At 53.1% G+C, this 16,144-nt stretch overlaps 1 protein-coding gene across 4 annotated transcripts in view; it reads right to left on the bottom strand.

Moving 5' to 3' along the window:
- Positions 1–32: 32 nt before the first annotated feature.
- The window catches only part of ZNF76 (zinc finger protein 76), a 32,905-nt gene continuing 16,793 nt past the window's right edge, over positions 33–16,144 (bottom strand). For 2 of the 4 annotated variants that reach the window (XM_045772024.2, XM_045772025.2), the window contains exons 2-14: positions 14,266–14,434; positions 9,676–9,756; positions 9,490–9,567; positions 8,130–8,329; positions 5,592–5,708; positions 5,194–5,269; positions 4,516–4,641; positions 4,232–4,411; positions 3,219–3,452; positions 2,961–3,124; positions 2,119–2,283; positions 1,468–1,581; positions 33–907 (exon numbers count right to left, since the gene is read on the bottom strand). In XM_045772024.2, the coding sequence (XP_045627980.2) occupies positions 803–907; positions 1,468–1,581; positions 2,119–2,283; positions 2,961–3,124; positions 3,219–3,452; positions 4,232–4,411; positions 4,516–4,641; positions 5,194–5,269; positions 5,592–5,708; positions 8,130–8,329; positions 9,490–9,567; positions 9,676–9,756; positions 14,266–14,338 (1,713 nt within the window). In that variant the 5' untranslated portion in view covers positions 14,339–14,434 and the 3' untranslated portion in view covers positions 33–802. Of the gene's footprint in view, positions 908–1,467; positions 1,582–2,105; positions 2,284–2,960; positions 3,125–3,218; positions 3,453–4,231; positions 4,412–4,515; positions 4,642–5,193; positions 5,270–5,591; positions 5,709–8,129; positions 8,330–9,489; positions 9,568–9,675; positions 9,757–14,265; positions 14,435–16,144 lie in introns of those variants that run through there. The other 2 variants (XM_087858160.1, XM_045772027.2) reach the window with 2 other exon arrangements.

Below are 16,144 nucleotides of genomic sequence, written 5' to 3'. Positions count from 1 at the left end.
AAGCTGAAAGGAGGAAGGGAGGGACCCAGGTGGAAACTTGGAACTTTTATTAAATACTCATTCACCCATTTGCCACCACCAACCAGAGCAGGAAAAAAATTATCAAAATGGAATTTAAAAAAACAAACCAAAACAAATTAAACCCAATCCCCAGTATGTACAAGGCCGCTCCCTGCCTCTCTGCCACAGAGAGGAGAGGGGGTGGCTGGGGTGGGTGGGGCTGGGCACCTTTTCTCCAGCCACAGACCCCTGAGCGGTTCTGACTATGGTGGCAGGAAACCCTGCTGCCAAGTGGCCAGGCACCTGGGCAGGCTTCCAGGGAGGTGGTTATTGCTGGGAGAAGCAGGGCTGGGCCTGCTCCGCTCCTACTGGGCTGAAGAGCTGTCGGCCCCTTCCCCTGGTGGGCAACGACCAGTCAGAACAGAGGACCAGTCCCCACAGCAGTCCCAATCGCCACCTGAGAAGGGCGGTGGACCGAGGGTAGGAAGGGTGTTCTCTGGAGGGAGGAGAGTGGGCACCCAGCTGATTCTGAGGAGGGGATGCCCCAGGGCAGGCTGGTGATCCGCTTGTCCTCTTCAGCTCCTAAGGATGACGCATTCCTCCAATTCCAGCTGCGCAGCCCTCCTCTGGGGCAGGGCCCCGTCGTCCCCTTCAGTGAGGCTGTTTTCCTGCTGCCGTCTTTCCCTGGAGACCTCTGTGGCCACCTTCCAAGTGTCGGCCGCAGCCCGGGCCCTGGGAGGCAGGGATGCCTGTGTGGCATGGCCCCTCCTCTGACACGGTGTGGAATCCAGCCCCTGGGGACTCAGCAGCCACTCTCTGACTCTGTGGCCTCCAGGGTCACGGCCCCTTGCTGCATGGCAGCAGTGGCCACGCTGATGGCCTCCTCTAAGGTCTGCTGGTCCTCCAGCTGCGGAGAAGGGGGTAGAGAAGCAAAGAGAGAGTGAGACACTTCCCACCAGATTCTAGTGCTAGTGAGTATGTGGCCTACTTTTCTGAATCCCCTCCATCCGCCCAGTGGCACATACTGAGCACTTAGCGGGGCCCCCACGAACAGCAAGTTCGCCGATAGAGTCCCAGTAGGCTAGCCATGGCCGGGGAGCCACAGCATGGTCCAGGGTCAGAGAGAGGGGCTTGTTCACAGAAGGGGATGCCTGGCTGGAGGGGACCTCAGTAATCATCTACTTGAGTCCACTTATTTTCCTGAGGAAGAAATGGAGACACTAAGAGACAAAGGGCTTAGACCACCAGGTATGTTGCCATCGAAATTATTCTGAAGGCCGGAAGGGGTTCAGCACTCTGCTTCCATCAAGAAAGAGCCTGAGACAGCTGTGTGGATGTAGGCAGAAAAGGATTTGTCTTCTGAAATGAGCTCTTTTTCGGGCCAAATGCCGTTCTCTTCAAGATCTTGGTCTCCTTCCTCTCCCCTTCTTATTCCTTCCTTTCTCAGGCTCTGGGACCTCTACCCACCTGCACGGCAATGTGTGTTCCGTTGGCTGTGGCCAACAGTGCCACCTGTTGGTGATGAAGGGATGCTACACTTGAGTCGTCGGCCACCACAGCCCCAGAGGTAATGATTGTAACCTGAAATATAAAATAATGAGATTTTCCAACCCACCTACGTTACTCTCCCTCCCTCCAATACAAATAAAAATCCCTTCAAGCAAGGTGGCTGGGAACAAGCCAGAAGCGGATGGATAAAACCATTATAGGTCAGATTAATTAGCATGGGGTTCAGAGCTTAGTGAGATGGCATTTTTCTCTGAGAGCCAACTTAATTTAGGGATTTGGATTCACAGAAGGTCAGAGCTGTAAAAGGCCCAGAAGTAATTTAATCTTATTTGAAAATGGACTGAAGTCCGTGGAAAAGTGAGCTGCCTGTGGTAGCAAAGCAAATTAGAGGGAGATCAAGAGTTAGAAACTGTCTCTTGACCCCCCGTGAAATGCTTTTCCAGAGAACCGCTGGCGCAGAGCCACCATGGAGAAGACAGATCCTTTTCTTATGGGGGGAATCTTAGTCCCCGTAAGAAGGCCGGACAGGTCAGCCTGCATGTTAATGCCCACCCCACAAAAAAGAAGGACAAGAGAACAAGAAACCCCAAGCAAACCGCCTGGTCATACGGGCTGCGTCTGGGTGCCATCAGCGCTGACCATGGTGACCGTATGTGTGCCGGACGTGGCCAGGTCATCGTCCTCACTGGGTATGGTGAGGGTGGTGCTGCTGTGCTGGGTCACCATGCTAATGGCACTTCCCAGGGCCTGCAGGTCTTCCGGGGATAGGCTGACCTGCCGATAGGAAGGAAGGTGAGCTGGGAGTGCAGTGGCAGGTTGTCTGAAAGCCCCTGGGTGGGTGTACCCACTCTCGCAGACAAGGTTAGCTTCTTGAGAAGCCAGAAGATTAGCCTCATGTCACAGAGGGGGAGGGGGACAGGGATAAGCAAGGAAAACAGGTCTTTGCTTGCCAAAAGGAGACGCTAGCGGAATTCTGCTGACCACTTCTATTTACCCCCACTTTGCCTCAGGACTGTTCCGTGCAGTTCAGGGTCTCGACCCAATTTCATCCTCATGTCAACTCCAAAAGACAGAGGTGCACTTGACAGTGAGGGTGCTAACAAGGGTCCTATTATCCGGCTGGCTAGAAACCCTGGGGCTCCGGACCCCACACTATGCTCTGGCCCCCATCAACAAGCCTCTCTTGAGAAGGACAGCCAAGTGTCTCACTCAGACCATCAGGACCTGTCAGCCTCCACGAAAGACAGAAGCTACTAACTGTGCTCTAGAAGTTTCAGAGGCTGAGGTGGAGGGCCTGGCTGACAAGAGTTGGTACCCTCAGCCTCAGCTCTCGGAGCTCCACGAGGCTAAAAAGAGAACCTGGATGGGGGTGGGGCTGTCAGAACTTCAGGACTCCCCAGAGAGAGTGAGAGAGGGGACCAGCCAGAGCGCCCCCCCTCCAGAGCCTGTACCTGCTGGGTACCATCCTGAGTGATCAGAGCCACCTGGGGGGCCCCATCCTCCTCGGTCACCATGGCCACTTGGGCTGGGATGTCACTGCCCTCTTCCTTCACCTCCGAGAGGTAGGCAACGCGGGGGCGTTTGGGTGGTGGGCTCTCCTCGGCTGCGCAGGCGGCTGGGAGAGGAGAGCCCGAGCTGACACCTGCCACCGGCGGGCCACGGGGAGGCCTGGCCTGTCCCCGCTCTCACCTCCTGCCCGTAGCCCTCACCGTCGAGCTGCTGCTGCTCGTACAGGGCCTGCTCGCTCTCCTCCGTGGCCTCCAGCTCGCCGTGGGCGCTGCGCTTGTGCATGGCCAGTGTGGAGGTCTGTCGGTAGGTCTTGCCACACGCGCTGCAGGTGTACGGCTTGCAGTGCGTGTGCACCACATGGTGCTTGTATAGGCTCGAGTACTCGGTGAAGCGCTTCCCGCAGCCTGGGACCGTGCAAACGTATGGCTTCTCCCCTGGGGACACTGGGCTGTGAGGGGGGCGGGAACTGGGGCTGGCAAGGGGAAAACTAAGGGGCCAGGGGTGGGAGACGGGGGGGTTGGTGAAAGGAGATCCGGGGTGGGGGGGGAGACAGACTGAGACCTGGGACTCTGAACAGCTGGGGGTGACGGCCAGCGGAACAGAGGGGACAGGAGTGTGGGACCGCCAAGACCGGAGGGAAGGCTGGGGGCAAGTGATGGGACTGCTGGGGGGATCCGGGGGGCTCGTAAAGGTGAAGGTTGTGAACAGAAGAGGCAGGAGATAGAGAGGGGTGACTGACATAGCAGGGGTGAAGGAGGAGGGAGGGGACACATATGCTGAGAGATGACACGTAAGGCTGGACGAGGGACGTGACACGGGGGAGGGCGAGTCATATGGACACTGGAGGAGGTGAGGAGCTAAGGGTGACATTTCACTCTGCTTTTCCCCCATCACACCTGACCCTGGCCTTTTCCCGGGAGCTCAGCCGGAAGGAGATAATTCAGGGTGAGCGTAGGGGGGCGGCAGGGAGCTTGAGAGGGCCCGCGGGACCTGTTGTTCGAGACCTAACCGGAAAGGGAGGAACCACTCACTGCAAGTGAGACAGTGGTTCTGGCTGGAACCACAGAGCCCCCTCTCCCCGCCCACAGGCCAGCCTGCAATGGCCAGCCGAAGGGCTCCGGGTCGGAGTCGAGAACATGTCTCGGGTCAGAAGCCTAGAGTCGAGAGGGCCGGGGCCTCAGAAGGGGCGCTTCTCGCGTGCCAGCTGGCCCACCTGTGTGGATGCGCACGTGGTTCTTGTAGTTGGTGGCGCTGGTGAAGCCGCGGCCACAGTGGGGCTCGGGGCAGGTGTAGGGCCGCTCGCCTGTGTGGGTGCGCACGTGTACCTTGCGGATATTAGATGTGGTGAAGGAGCGGCCGCAGCCCTCGAAGGGGCACCGGAACGGGCGTTCACCTGTGGAGACGGGGTGTGTGGGGCAGGCTGGCTCAGGAGGCGGGCCGGTCATGCCAGAGTGAGGAGCTCCAGGTCCAAGGGCGAACGGGGCAGGGCCCGCCTACCGGTGTGCGTCCGGACGTGCTTCTGCAGGTCACCTGAGGTCTTGAAGGCCTTGCTGCACAGCTCCTCTGGGCACTTATATGGCTTTTCACCGGTGTGGGTGCGCACGTGGCTCTTCAGCCCATACCCTGTCCGCATGCGGGAGGGAGGGATGAGGAGAGCACTCCGCGGAATCTCATCCCCCACTGCCTCATTGTCTGAATTCAGAGGCTCTCCATCTTCAAGTGTGTTCTGTGGTGCCACAGCAACTCAGGCACAAGAAGCCTATGTCTGCCTCTATCCCTGCCCAGCCGGCACAGATCAGAGGGGCTGGGAAAGCCCGTGCTGCTCTCCTCCCTCTCCAGGGGCAGCCACTGCCATTCTGGAACATGAGTCTGAGAGCTACGGCTAGAGGTTTCCGAGGGGAAATGAAGCCCAGAGAGATGCCAATAGCCCAATACTCCACAGCCAATGCAGGAGGTAGGGTCTCTCTACCAAGCCCCCGGCTCCCTTCGCGGGCCTGGACTATGCTGCCCCCACTTCTCACAAGGGGGTTTCCTCCAAAGACGGTGCCCTGCAAGTCAGAGCGCTTGGGCAGCAGTTTCTCCAAGAAGGCAGGAAATTCCCAAAGTGAATCTAGAACTCTCCGCCCTCAGCTGGAAGCAGTCCACCTTTATTTAGTCTGCTTCCAGGTAGGTTACCTGTGGCAAATGCCTTTCCGCAGCTGGGGAAATCACACCTGTATGGACGATCACCCGTATGAGCTCTTTCATGCACCTGTGAGGACAAGCAACCATGGGACTCAGAGGGACTGGGGGACGGAAGGGCTCTTCGGTTGTCTTTAGGGCTCAGAGTATCGGTCCTGGCCATCTCCTTTATTCTGCTCTTTAGCTGAGAGGCCACCTCCTCCAGAGGGCCCTCCCTGATTCTCTTCCTTCCTGCCCTCTTCACGTGTGTCACAGGCCCCTAGGCTGACATTTCAGTGCACTCATCTCTTCCTTTCAGTAGAGCAGGGACCGGTTCTAGTCAAAGCGGGAAGGTAGAATTACAGCCCGGTGGGGAAAACAGTAAGGCTGAAGGGTGTACTTGATGACCTTACCTTTAAGTGATGAGCAGTGGTGTAGAGACGCCCACAGCCTTTGTAGCCACAGCGGAATGCTCTGTCCCCAACCTGCTGTCCTTTGCCGTTATGGGGAGTCTGGCTGTCATGCAGAACCTGAGGGAAAAAAATCTCGAGGTTCCTATCCTCTTCAATGACGAGAAGGAGGAGGTAGGATACAGGGCCCAGCTGGCAGCTTATGACCCAACACACAGAGTTAAACCTGCCAGGGGGAGAAGGGCAACCAGGGGAGACAGACCGAGACAGACAGGAAACAGGCACTGAAGCACCCTACAGAGGAACAGGGCTGGCATGTGGAGTCCCCACCCACTTGTCACAGAGGAAGAACTCAATGTCACAGGGGCTGTGACAGCTATGGAAGGAAGGCCATCTCCCAGACAGTGACGTAAGGTGGTCATTCAGGCCACCCCCGAGCTAGCCTGAGAGCTAGCAACCCCCACTTTTTAAAAAAAATCTTAAAAGAAAATTTATTTATTTATTTATTCATCAATGTATTTATTTATGACAGACAGAGCACGTGCAAGGAGTGCGGAGGCGGAGGGGCAGAGGCAGAGAGAATCTTAAGCAGACTTCACACTGAGCGTGGAGCCTGACGTGGGGCTCGATCTCAGGACACTGAGATCACGCCCTGAGCCGAAACCAAGAGTCGGGCACTCAACCAACTGTGCCACCCACGCACTCCTTGAGATTCTATTTTTAAGTAATCTCTACCCCCAGTATGGGACTTGAACCCACAACCTGAGATCAAGAGTCCCACGCTCCACTGACTGAGCCAGCCAAGTACCCCAGCAACCTCCACTTTTGACCACACGCACCTAAGAGGCCACAGCTCTGGACACCATTATCCTCTGATGGGAGGAGACCCCTCCCTCCCTGTGGGAGACCAGTGCTCAGCAGGGGCATTAACAGGAGGCCTGCTGCGGGGTAAGCTCACCCGGGTTCACCAGCGTGAGGTGGCCACAAGCAGCGAACTGCAGAAGCGCCCAGCGCAGGGGCCTGCAAGTCCTCACCAGAAGTTTCGGCTCTAACCACAGCACCCAGCTGGCTGACAAGTCCCCTCCCCTGTCACCTTTCTCAGGAACATTGCTTCACACCTGCCCCGGGCTTCAGCAAGCCCTGACTGCTCTTTTGCTTTCCTGAGCAGGTTCCTGTTGGGACTGTCCCTTAGTCTTTGTTTCCAGGACACTTTGGCCTTCCCAGGAGCTCCTGAAATGGAACTTGGGAAGGCACGGGGAGTAGGAGACGAACTGGTGAGCCAAATTCATGGCAAGGTCTGTCAGCTCCAGGTCAGGGGGTCAAGCAGCTGACAAAATTTCACAGACACTTAAACAGCTGGTGAATGGCGGGGGGGGGGGGGGTGGGAGAGTCACAGGTGGCCAGGCCTGCTTGGCGGGCTAACGCACTCAGGTGTTCGGATTTCATTGCCATGCCTCACTGGCTCTCGGGGGAATCAAGAAACTTCAGGGTTGGAAGTGACCTCTGAGGTCATCTAGTCCTGTCTCATCCTCTCAGAGGAGCGAGCTAAGGCCTGGGAGCAGAACGACTCACTCAGGGTCAGACTAGGTAGAGGCAGAGCCAGCACAGATCTCGGGGCTCATGTTGTCTCTGTTCCAAGCCCCGTTGTCTTTCTAACAGGAGCAAGTCTCAAATATGTTTTCTCAAACACACCGCAGGGGATGGCGGTGGGAGTGGCCAGAGCCCAAAGTGGTCTGCTATCAAGTTTTGTGCTTCTATGTTGGAAAGACTTGAGTTTCCTCTTCTCCTCTGATACTGCCACATAGTCTTAGTATAAAAACAACCCCCCCCAAATCTCTGGGTAACATCAGTGCCCCAGGAAGCCCTGCCATGTCCCCCCTGCAGCTCTGCAGTTCACCCCAGGGAGGGTGTCCCCTGGTTTGGCATGCTCACAGATCTCTGTGCCCACTTCCCCCGTGGGCGGGACCGCCGCTCCGGCAGAGAGAGCCCCGACTGACCGACACCGGGACAGCCAGGATCTTCCTTCCTTGCAGCTGAGCTGCTGTGCGAGCCCCTGTTCCAAGAACCCCAGCTGCTTGCTGCATCTGCCCTCGTCACTGCCTACTGAGGTTATTTTCCCAAATGACTAAATGAGTTGCAGAGAAGAAATAAATACGAAACCGTCTGACCTCGGGGGCCCGGAAAACTAATAAAGTCACTGGCAAGGGCTTTCTCCGCAGCACGGAGGAGGATTACAACAGCCAAAGTGAAGCTGGCTTTAAGTCGCCACTGTACAAATGTCACCGTTCCTTGCAGCCGCCTTCCCTCCTCAGAGACGGCATAAACCAGGGGGAGTGTCAGCAGCTGTCGGGGGCCCCAGCTATGCTGTCACACACGCCGTGGGCAATGATGTCACAGATGCGTCGGGGGAGCCGGGGTGGAGGGGCAAGAAGGGGAGTAGCTCGGGCCAGGTCCAACCCCAGGACTGCCCTTGTCCCCTAGAATGCTGGCATTCTAGGGGCCAAGGGAGCTGACGGGCCACGTCAGGCTCCACGAGCTCACCTTGCTGGCATACTGCTCCAGGGCCACCACCGTGTCTGCGCTGAAGCCCTCGTCATCCTCCGCGGCCAGGTCCTCCAAGCCCACCTCCGTCTGCACAGCCAGGATGGTGCTGTCTGGCGGCACAGCCACGGGGTGGTGAATGTAGGCGGTGGATCCGTCTTCCAGCTGGACGGCTTCCAGGGCACTGGGGTCATAGCCCTCTGTGGGGAACATGTGGTTAGCCCCGGGGCCACACAAGGGCAAGAGGTATGGCGGGGACCCTGGCTTGAAGGTAATGAGAGGTACATACACCAAGGAAGGTTTCGGCATCTCCTGGTCCCTCCCCTTGGGTGATTCACTCTGGCTGGCCCTTCTTCTAGGGCCAGCTCTCCCGAGGACAAGGTCTCCTATGGAGCACTGACTGGGAGCTCAGAAGGTCCCTGAGGACCCGAAGGGATCACCATCCTGCTGGCCTTAGATGACCACAAGAACCTCCTAACTGGTGGCCCTCTAATTCCCTCCAGGCCGCACAGCATCAAGAGGGATCTTTGCAGGACACAGGAGATCATGTTACCTGATGGTTCCACCGCTTCCCACAGGTCTCAGGATAGAGCCCGACAACAAAACCCTTATCTTGACACTCAAGCCCCAGCGCTCTGGTCCCTGCCTCTCTCATCTTACCTACCTTGCCGACCCCCCCGCCACCGACCCCCGCCAAACTTTTGGCTCCTAGCAGTTCCTTGGAACATGCCATTCTTCCTCCTTCCACCTCTGAGCCTCACATGCTGTTCCTTCTGTTCCCTTCTGTCTCTCTTCCTCCAGCTAAGTCTACCCTTCAGTTCTCAGCCCGAGTGTCAGGGAAGCCCTCCCTGAGCTGGATCTCCGTTTATGATTATCAGTTCGTCGGTGACAGTTTGTCTCACTTCTATTTCCCCCACTGGCCTCTAGAAGAGCAGGGAGCATGTCTGCCTCTGTCCTCACTTGTACACTCCACACCTAGCGCAGTGCCTGCCACGCAGCAGCTGCTCAAGAAACTACCTGCAGAAGGAATAAACCGTTACTCCTCAGTACTTAGAGACTTCAGTCTTAAATGTTACTAAGTTTTTACTCCTGGTCTTGGATGATGTCCTTGGGTCCTATCTAAAGCCCTAAGAGCTTACAGCTGTGTCAGAGACAAAGCCACCGCCGAGGCCCATGCTATTGAGCCCCAGGGCTCAGTTTCCCGGAGGCAGACACTGCCGCTCCGATGGTGGGCACCAGGGAAGGTAGGTGAGCCTGCTAATCCGGGTGAGCTTGGGCACTCCAGCTCCCATGGCTATGCCCCAACCTCTGCCAATTCTGCCTCCCTTCCGCCCGCCAGTCGTGATGACCGTGACCCCACCTTTGGGTGTGCGGTGTATGTATGCCATGCTGCCATCCTCCAGCTGTACAGGCTGTCCATCCTCAAAGGAGAGAGGTTCTGTAAGGAGAGCAATGCTTGCCTTTCTCTGGAGCTCGATACCATCCCACCCCTCCCTCAATGGGAGCTGCCTGGCCTCCATGAGGCTGGGGTGTCTTGGGCACTCACCTTTCTGCACCGTCACTTGGTGAATGTATGCGGTGGTCCCGTCCTCGAGCTGGATCACTTGCCCTTCTAGCAGCTTCTCTCCTGTGCAGGTGGAAACAGAGAGGCGCAGGTCAGGCCCTGAAGAGGGACGAGGGACACCTGCCTGCTTCTCGAAGAGGCCTGTCTGAGGCATGTCTAAGCACAGGCGACATGCCCTATTTCCCCTGCTCCTTGCTTCCCTGGGCCTGGGGCTCAGCGGTACTCGGGGTGAAGACATCCCACCACAAGGAACCCCACAGCTCCCAACAGAGTCCCTTCCTCTACTCAAGGGGGAGCAACTTCATTATTCCATCCATGCCCGCTGAAGTGGGGGCTTCAGCCTAACGGTAAGCTGCCAAGAATGATCTAAATAGAGAACAAAGAATGCCCTGAAACCTGGAAAGACCTCAGTGGGTCAAAATTCAGCACTCAGACTAACAAATCAAAATACATTCCTTGTCTCCCACTGTGCAGTATGCCAGAACTAGAGCTTGTAATAAGGCAACAAAGCGCAGTGTTTAAAAGCAAGCGGCTCTGGAACTGTCCAGGCATCCTGGGTTTGAATTTCAGCTCTCCTTCTTACTAGCTGTGTGTTCTCAGACAGTTTATTAACCTCCCTGGGCCTCAGTTTCCTCCTCCTAAAAAGAGGATTAAAAACTGTGTCTTTGTCACTAGGTTGCTGTTGAGTGTTAAATAAATTAATGAATATAAAACAATGCCAGGAGCATGGGTGGTCAGCCCTCAATAAGCCTTGGTTTTTTTTTTTTGTTTTTAAGATTTACTTATTTATTAGGGCGCCTGGGTGGCTCAGTCGTTAAGCGTCTGCCTTCGGCTCAGGGCGTGATCCTGGCGTTCTGGGATCGAGCCCCACATCAGGCTCCTCCGCTGGGAGCCTGCTTCTTCCTCTCCCACTCCCCCTGCTTGTGTTTCCTCTCTCGCTGGCTGTCTCTCTCTGTCAAATAAATAAATAAAATCTTAAAAAAAAATTTTATTTATTTATTTGAGAGAGAGCGAGCGGCAGGGAGGGGCAGAGAGAGAGGGAGAGAGAGAAACTTTAGCAGACTTCCTCACTGAGTGCAGAGCCCAACTCAGGGCTCGATCCCACGACCCTGCGATCACGACCTGAGCCGAAACCAAGAGCAGGATGCCTAACGACTGCGCCACCCAGGCACCCCGAGCCTTAGCTTTTATCATCATAAACCCGCTCTGCATTTTGGAAGAAACAAAATAAAGCGACAGGGAGCTAAAGTGAACGCAACTGCTGTGCTTTTGCTTGTCCTCTAGGCCTTCTTCCACTGCCACCGTGGGGAATGTCTCCTCCATTCATCTCTGACATTATCATTTCAATTTTCTAATTAAAAGATGACTCACTTAAGGCAACGAGCAAGCAGCATAAAACGTAACAAGACTCCAGAGTTCCTGCGATATTACCTTTCCTTTGCCTCAGATCCTTATCGGGAAGCATTTTTTTCTTAAAGATTTCATTCATTCATTCATGTATTTTTAGACATGGTGGCGGTAGAGGGGGGCTTACTGGGAAGCACTTATAAGAGCAACAGGCTCTGCGGCTTAGAATTAGGATTAGGGGCTCCTGGGTGGCTCAGTCAGTTAGGCGTCTGCCTTCAGCTGAGATTATGATCCCAGTGTCCTGGGATCGGGCCCTGTGTTGGGCTCTCTGCTCAGTGGGAGCCTGCTTCTCCATCTCCCTCTGCTGCTCCCCCTGCTTGTTCTCTGTCAAATAAATAAATAAATAAAATATTTTTTTTAAAATGTAGAATTAGGATTAGACAGGGATGCCTGGGTGGCTCAATCGGTGAAGCATCTGCCTTCGGCTCAGGTCATGATCCCAGGGTCCTAAGATCAAGTCCCGCATCGGGGTCCCTGTTCAGCGAGGAGCCTGCTTCTCCCTCTGCCTGCTGCTCCGCCTGCTTGTGCTTTCTCTCTCTTGCAAATAAATAAAGTAAAAACAAATCTTTATAGAATTAGGATTAGACAGGCCTCTCCTCATGTCCAGTGAGTTTCCCAGGGGATACGGGGGAAAGAAGTGAGAAAGGTAAGAAGGGAGAGGGAAGAGTTCGTGACAAGTGGTTTGCTGACTCCTTTCTTCACAAGTTTCAGGTTTAGGAATTTGAGCTCTTATGTGGGGAAAAGACCAGGCAGCTGCTTCTGGCCTAACTCTGCTATGTCCCCCTCAGAAGAATCCGCAAAGTCGCCTCCACACCGAGTCTTCTCAGGTCAATAACCCACAGTTCTACAACTCAGCCGAAGACAGGTGAGGTAGAGACAAAGGTAAGAAGTAGGAGAAAGGCAGTAAGAAGAGGGAGTGGGACCCCCTCACCTCTTCCCATCAGGAAGCCACCGGCTTCCCTGCATTTAATGCCTTATCTGTCACGGCCAGGGCACCACACTTGGGGTTCTGAGAGCCGTAGAGCTTCTGCTAGCACAGTGGCAACTGCTTCGAGGCACAAGACCAAAGGTTGAGAAGAGTTACTGACAAAAGATGTCAACCTAGAATCACCTCTCACACCAGAGACGCCAACGCGGAGGGCCAGGTGGGGACGGCAGCTGACTGACACGGCCCTCATGTCCCATTATGGAGAGGTAGCCGTATGTTCCCGTTTGCCCCGAACAGTCTCAGTGAATTTTTATTCACAACACACGCTTCCACTCTCAAAAGTGTTGAGCTTGAATAACACGTTTTATGCTTACCCTGATGATAGACAAATCTCATCAACTTTTAGGGCCGCCCGCTGCCTGAGCTGGGCCCCGAGAGAGCTGGCTGCTGACAACGATGACAGTGCCCTGGTCAAGAGCTGAAGGCTGGCTCTCCCCTCAGCAGTACGAAATTGGTTGTGCGTAGTCTGTGTGCGCACACGCGACAGCGCCGTGGAGGAGCCAGAGAACAGCCAGAGAACAGCGACACGAGAAACGGGGAGGTGTGGGAGGCAAGGAGACCCACACATTAAAGGCGAAGACGTAAGAAAAGAGGGTGGCTTTCTCAGGCCAAGCGCGGCCACTTGCTTTTTATTCATTCACTTGACCATTCATTCACAGCACAAGACCAAGGCACGGGGAATAACTGGGCCCGGGGAGCAGACACAGCCATTTCCATGCTTCCTAAGTTCTTCGGTCTCATTCCGCTGCAACTGCAGCAGAGGGGCAAGACCTGTGTTGGGAAGTCTGCAAAGTTTCAGGCTCCAAAAGTATTCCAGAGAAGTTCCGCTCTCAAGCAGACGAAGCCAACCAGACCCACACAGCATAGACAGCTCTTGACAAAAAACCTTTCCAGAAGGCAACCCCCCCCAATGCTGTCATATGGAAAGAGCTTACTAATGAGATTAAGGGGCCTCTTTTCATCACCAGGAAGCAGACAATTTAAAATAAAATCAACAAACAATTTCTCTTGGGAACTGAAATATACTTTCACAGTGTGTTGAAATGAAGGCGGGCAATGTTGCAATGACAGTGCCTTCACGAGGACGGTGGTGCTCACAGGGTCCAGAAGAGGCAAAATAAAGAGCAGGAGCGAGGCGATGGCTGCCCAGCGCTGTCCGAGGAGGACACGCAGGCCATCTGGCACGCCTGCGAATGCCGGTGAGGAAGGAGGCTGTCACAGCGGTGAGTGTCCCTGGCCCGAAGGCCCTGTCCTTCAGTGACACTCAGTTCTGACTCCACACCCGCCTTGAATTTAAGTTTCTTGAGAATCGAATTTCAGGTGAATCCAAATTTCAGATAAACAGCAAATTCTTTCTCAGTACCTAGTGTTATTATTTTACTATTTTAATTTTATTTTTCTAAAGATTTTATTTATTTATTTAAGAGAGAAAGAGAGAGGGCACATGAGCAGGGGCAGAGGGGGAGGGAGAAGCAGACTCCTTGCTGAGCAGACAGCCCGATGTGGGGCTCAATCCCAGGACCCCAGGATCATGACCTGAGCCAAGGCCAACACTTAGCCGACTGAGTCACCCAGGCACCCCATTATTTTACTATTTTTAGTGCTTCCTCCCATGTTTATACATATCTAGCCAATGCAGTATTTGGGACATACTTGCACTGCAAAATTATTCATTGTTTATCTGCAATTCAGTTTTTTTTCCCAATTCAAATTTAACTATGTACCTTGTATTTTTATTCCTGGCAACCTTAGTGGGGCCTAAGGCACGAGATCTATGCTTGGGTGTTCCCCTCTGTACATGGCTTAACTTACTTGAAAGTTTCTAGAAAGCACTGAGAAACTGCACAGGGAATTATCTGAAAAGCAGGAAGTCATATAACCGGCACAGTGTTCATTCATTTCCAGAAATATTTATGACCTACTTACCACATGTAAGGAATTCTGCCTTTCAGAGGTCTTGGTTCCTCTAGCTGGGCTAGTCTGATTTTCTAGGCTGGCCTCGATGGCATTTTCTTTTAAAGAGTTCCCCTTTTGTCAATGACCTCACAAAATTCTCATGCCGAGTAAGCTATGGCATGCAAGTGGGAGGGCACGGTGGTGGTGAGACTCAGAAGGGGACAGTCGTCTCCAGAGGCTGGGGGACAGGGTGAGATTCTGGGGTATCTGGAAACACTCACCTCTGACAGCTTGCTGGACATAGGCTGTCGTCCCATCACTGAGGGTCACCGTTTGCAGCCCCAAGCTCTCCATGGCAAACTGCTACTCGTACACTCAGACATGAAGTTGGCTTCTGGCCAGCACCAAGAGCCACGGCTGAGGTCAGAGATTTCCTTCTGGGTCACAAGTCTGAGAAAATGGACAGTGTCACATTATGAGTTACATAGCTTCCTCCTGCTACAAGGACACATAAGGAAAGAGTGAATGAGGCCAGCCAAGAAGAAAAAGAGATGAATTCTTCAAAATATAGAACTATGTTGGCTTTTGTGAAGAAGGTTCAAAATATAAAATATTGAAGAATTCTAAAAGTTGAGCATACAACAGAAGCATACCAGCCAAGCTGATTGTAAAGTAAGATTCACTGATCAAAACCCACTTTTAAACTCACTCTCCTGGGGTGCCTGGGTGGCTGTCAGTTAAGTGTTTGCCTTCAGCTCAGATCGTGATCCCTGGGTCCTGGGATCGAGCCCTGCTGAGCAGGGAGCCACTTCTCCTTCTTCCTCTGCCCCTCCCCCTGCTCCTGCTTGCTCGCTCTCTCTCTCAAATAAATAAATAAATAAATAAATAAATAAATAAATAAATAAATAAGATCTTTAAACTCACTCTCCTTAAGAGGAAGCCCCATTAAAGGCAGGCTGCCAGCCCCAATGCTGCTGGTTCTGCGCACATCGCATCTCTACACATTCTGACAGCTCTCCTATGCTTGGATCCATCCAACCACCGGCCTTGTTGACCATTGTCAGTGAACATCCCACAGGCCTCACAAACAGAATGAGTCCCCAACAGAACTCCTGATGTGCTCCCCAGAACTGTTCCTCTTCCAGTATCCCCTATCCCTGGGCTGGCATTTCCAGCTACCCAGAATCAGTGGGGTCATCCTTGATCCTCCTTTTCCCTCAAAAGTCTCAATACACCACTATCTGACACCATACACAAAAATTAACTCAAAAGGGGTTAAAGACTTGAATGTAAGACCTGAAACCATAAAACTCCTAGAAGAAAACATAGGTGGTAAGTTCCCTAACATGGTCTTGGTTACAATTTTTTGGACTCGACACCAAAAGCAAAGGAAACAAAAACAAAAATAAACAAGTGGGACTACATCAAACTAAAAAAGCTCCTGCACGGTGAAGGAAACCATTAATAAAATGAAAAGGCAACCTATAGAAAGGGAGAAAACATCTGCAAATCATGTATCTGGTGGGGGGTTAATATCCAAAGATATGAAGAACTCATACAACTTGATAGCAAAACCCCCAAACAATTCAGTTAAAAGCCGGGTAGAGGATCTGAATCGACATTTTCCAAAGAAGACATCCAAATGGCCAACAGGTACATGAAAAGATGTCCACATCCTTAATCACCAGAGAAATGCAAATCAAAGCCACAATGAGATATCACCTGTTGGCAAGGCTAGTATCAAAAAGATGCAAAATAGCAAGTGTTGGGGAGGATGTGGAGAAAAGGGAACCCTTGTGCACTGTTGGCGGGAATGGAAATTGGTGTAAATTGGAAAACAGGATGGAGGTTCCTCAAAAAATAAAAAATAAAACTACCATATGATCTAGCAGTTCCACTTCTGGGTATTTGTCCAAAGAAAATAAAAACATTGACTTGAGGGAAAAAAATGGACACATTCAGCATTATTTACAATAGCTTAGACATGGAACAGTGTCCATGGATGGATGAATGGATAGAAGAATTGTAGTGCATATATACAAGAGGATATTATTTAGCCATAAAAAAAGGAAATCTTGCCATCTGTGACAACATGGATGGACCTAGACAGTATTATGCTAAGTAAAATAAGTGAAAGACAAATACTATATGGTCTCACTC

The sequence above is a fragment of the Ursus americanus genome, chromosome 32 (genome assembly GCF_024610735.1).
Source record: "Ursus americanus isolate L20-20 chromosome 32, mUrsAme1.1.p, whole genome shotgun sequence".
Lineage (NCBI taxonomy): Eukaryota > Metazoa > Chordata > Mammalia > Carnivora > Ursidae > Ursus > Ursus americanus.
This window is presented reverse-complemented; position numbering and strand designations above follow the sequence as displayed.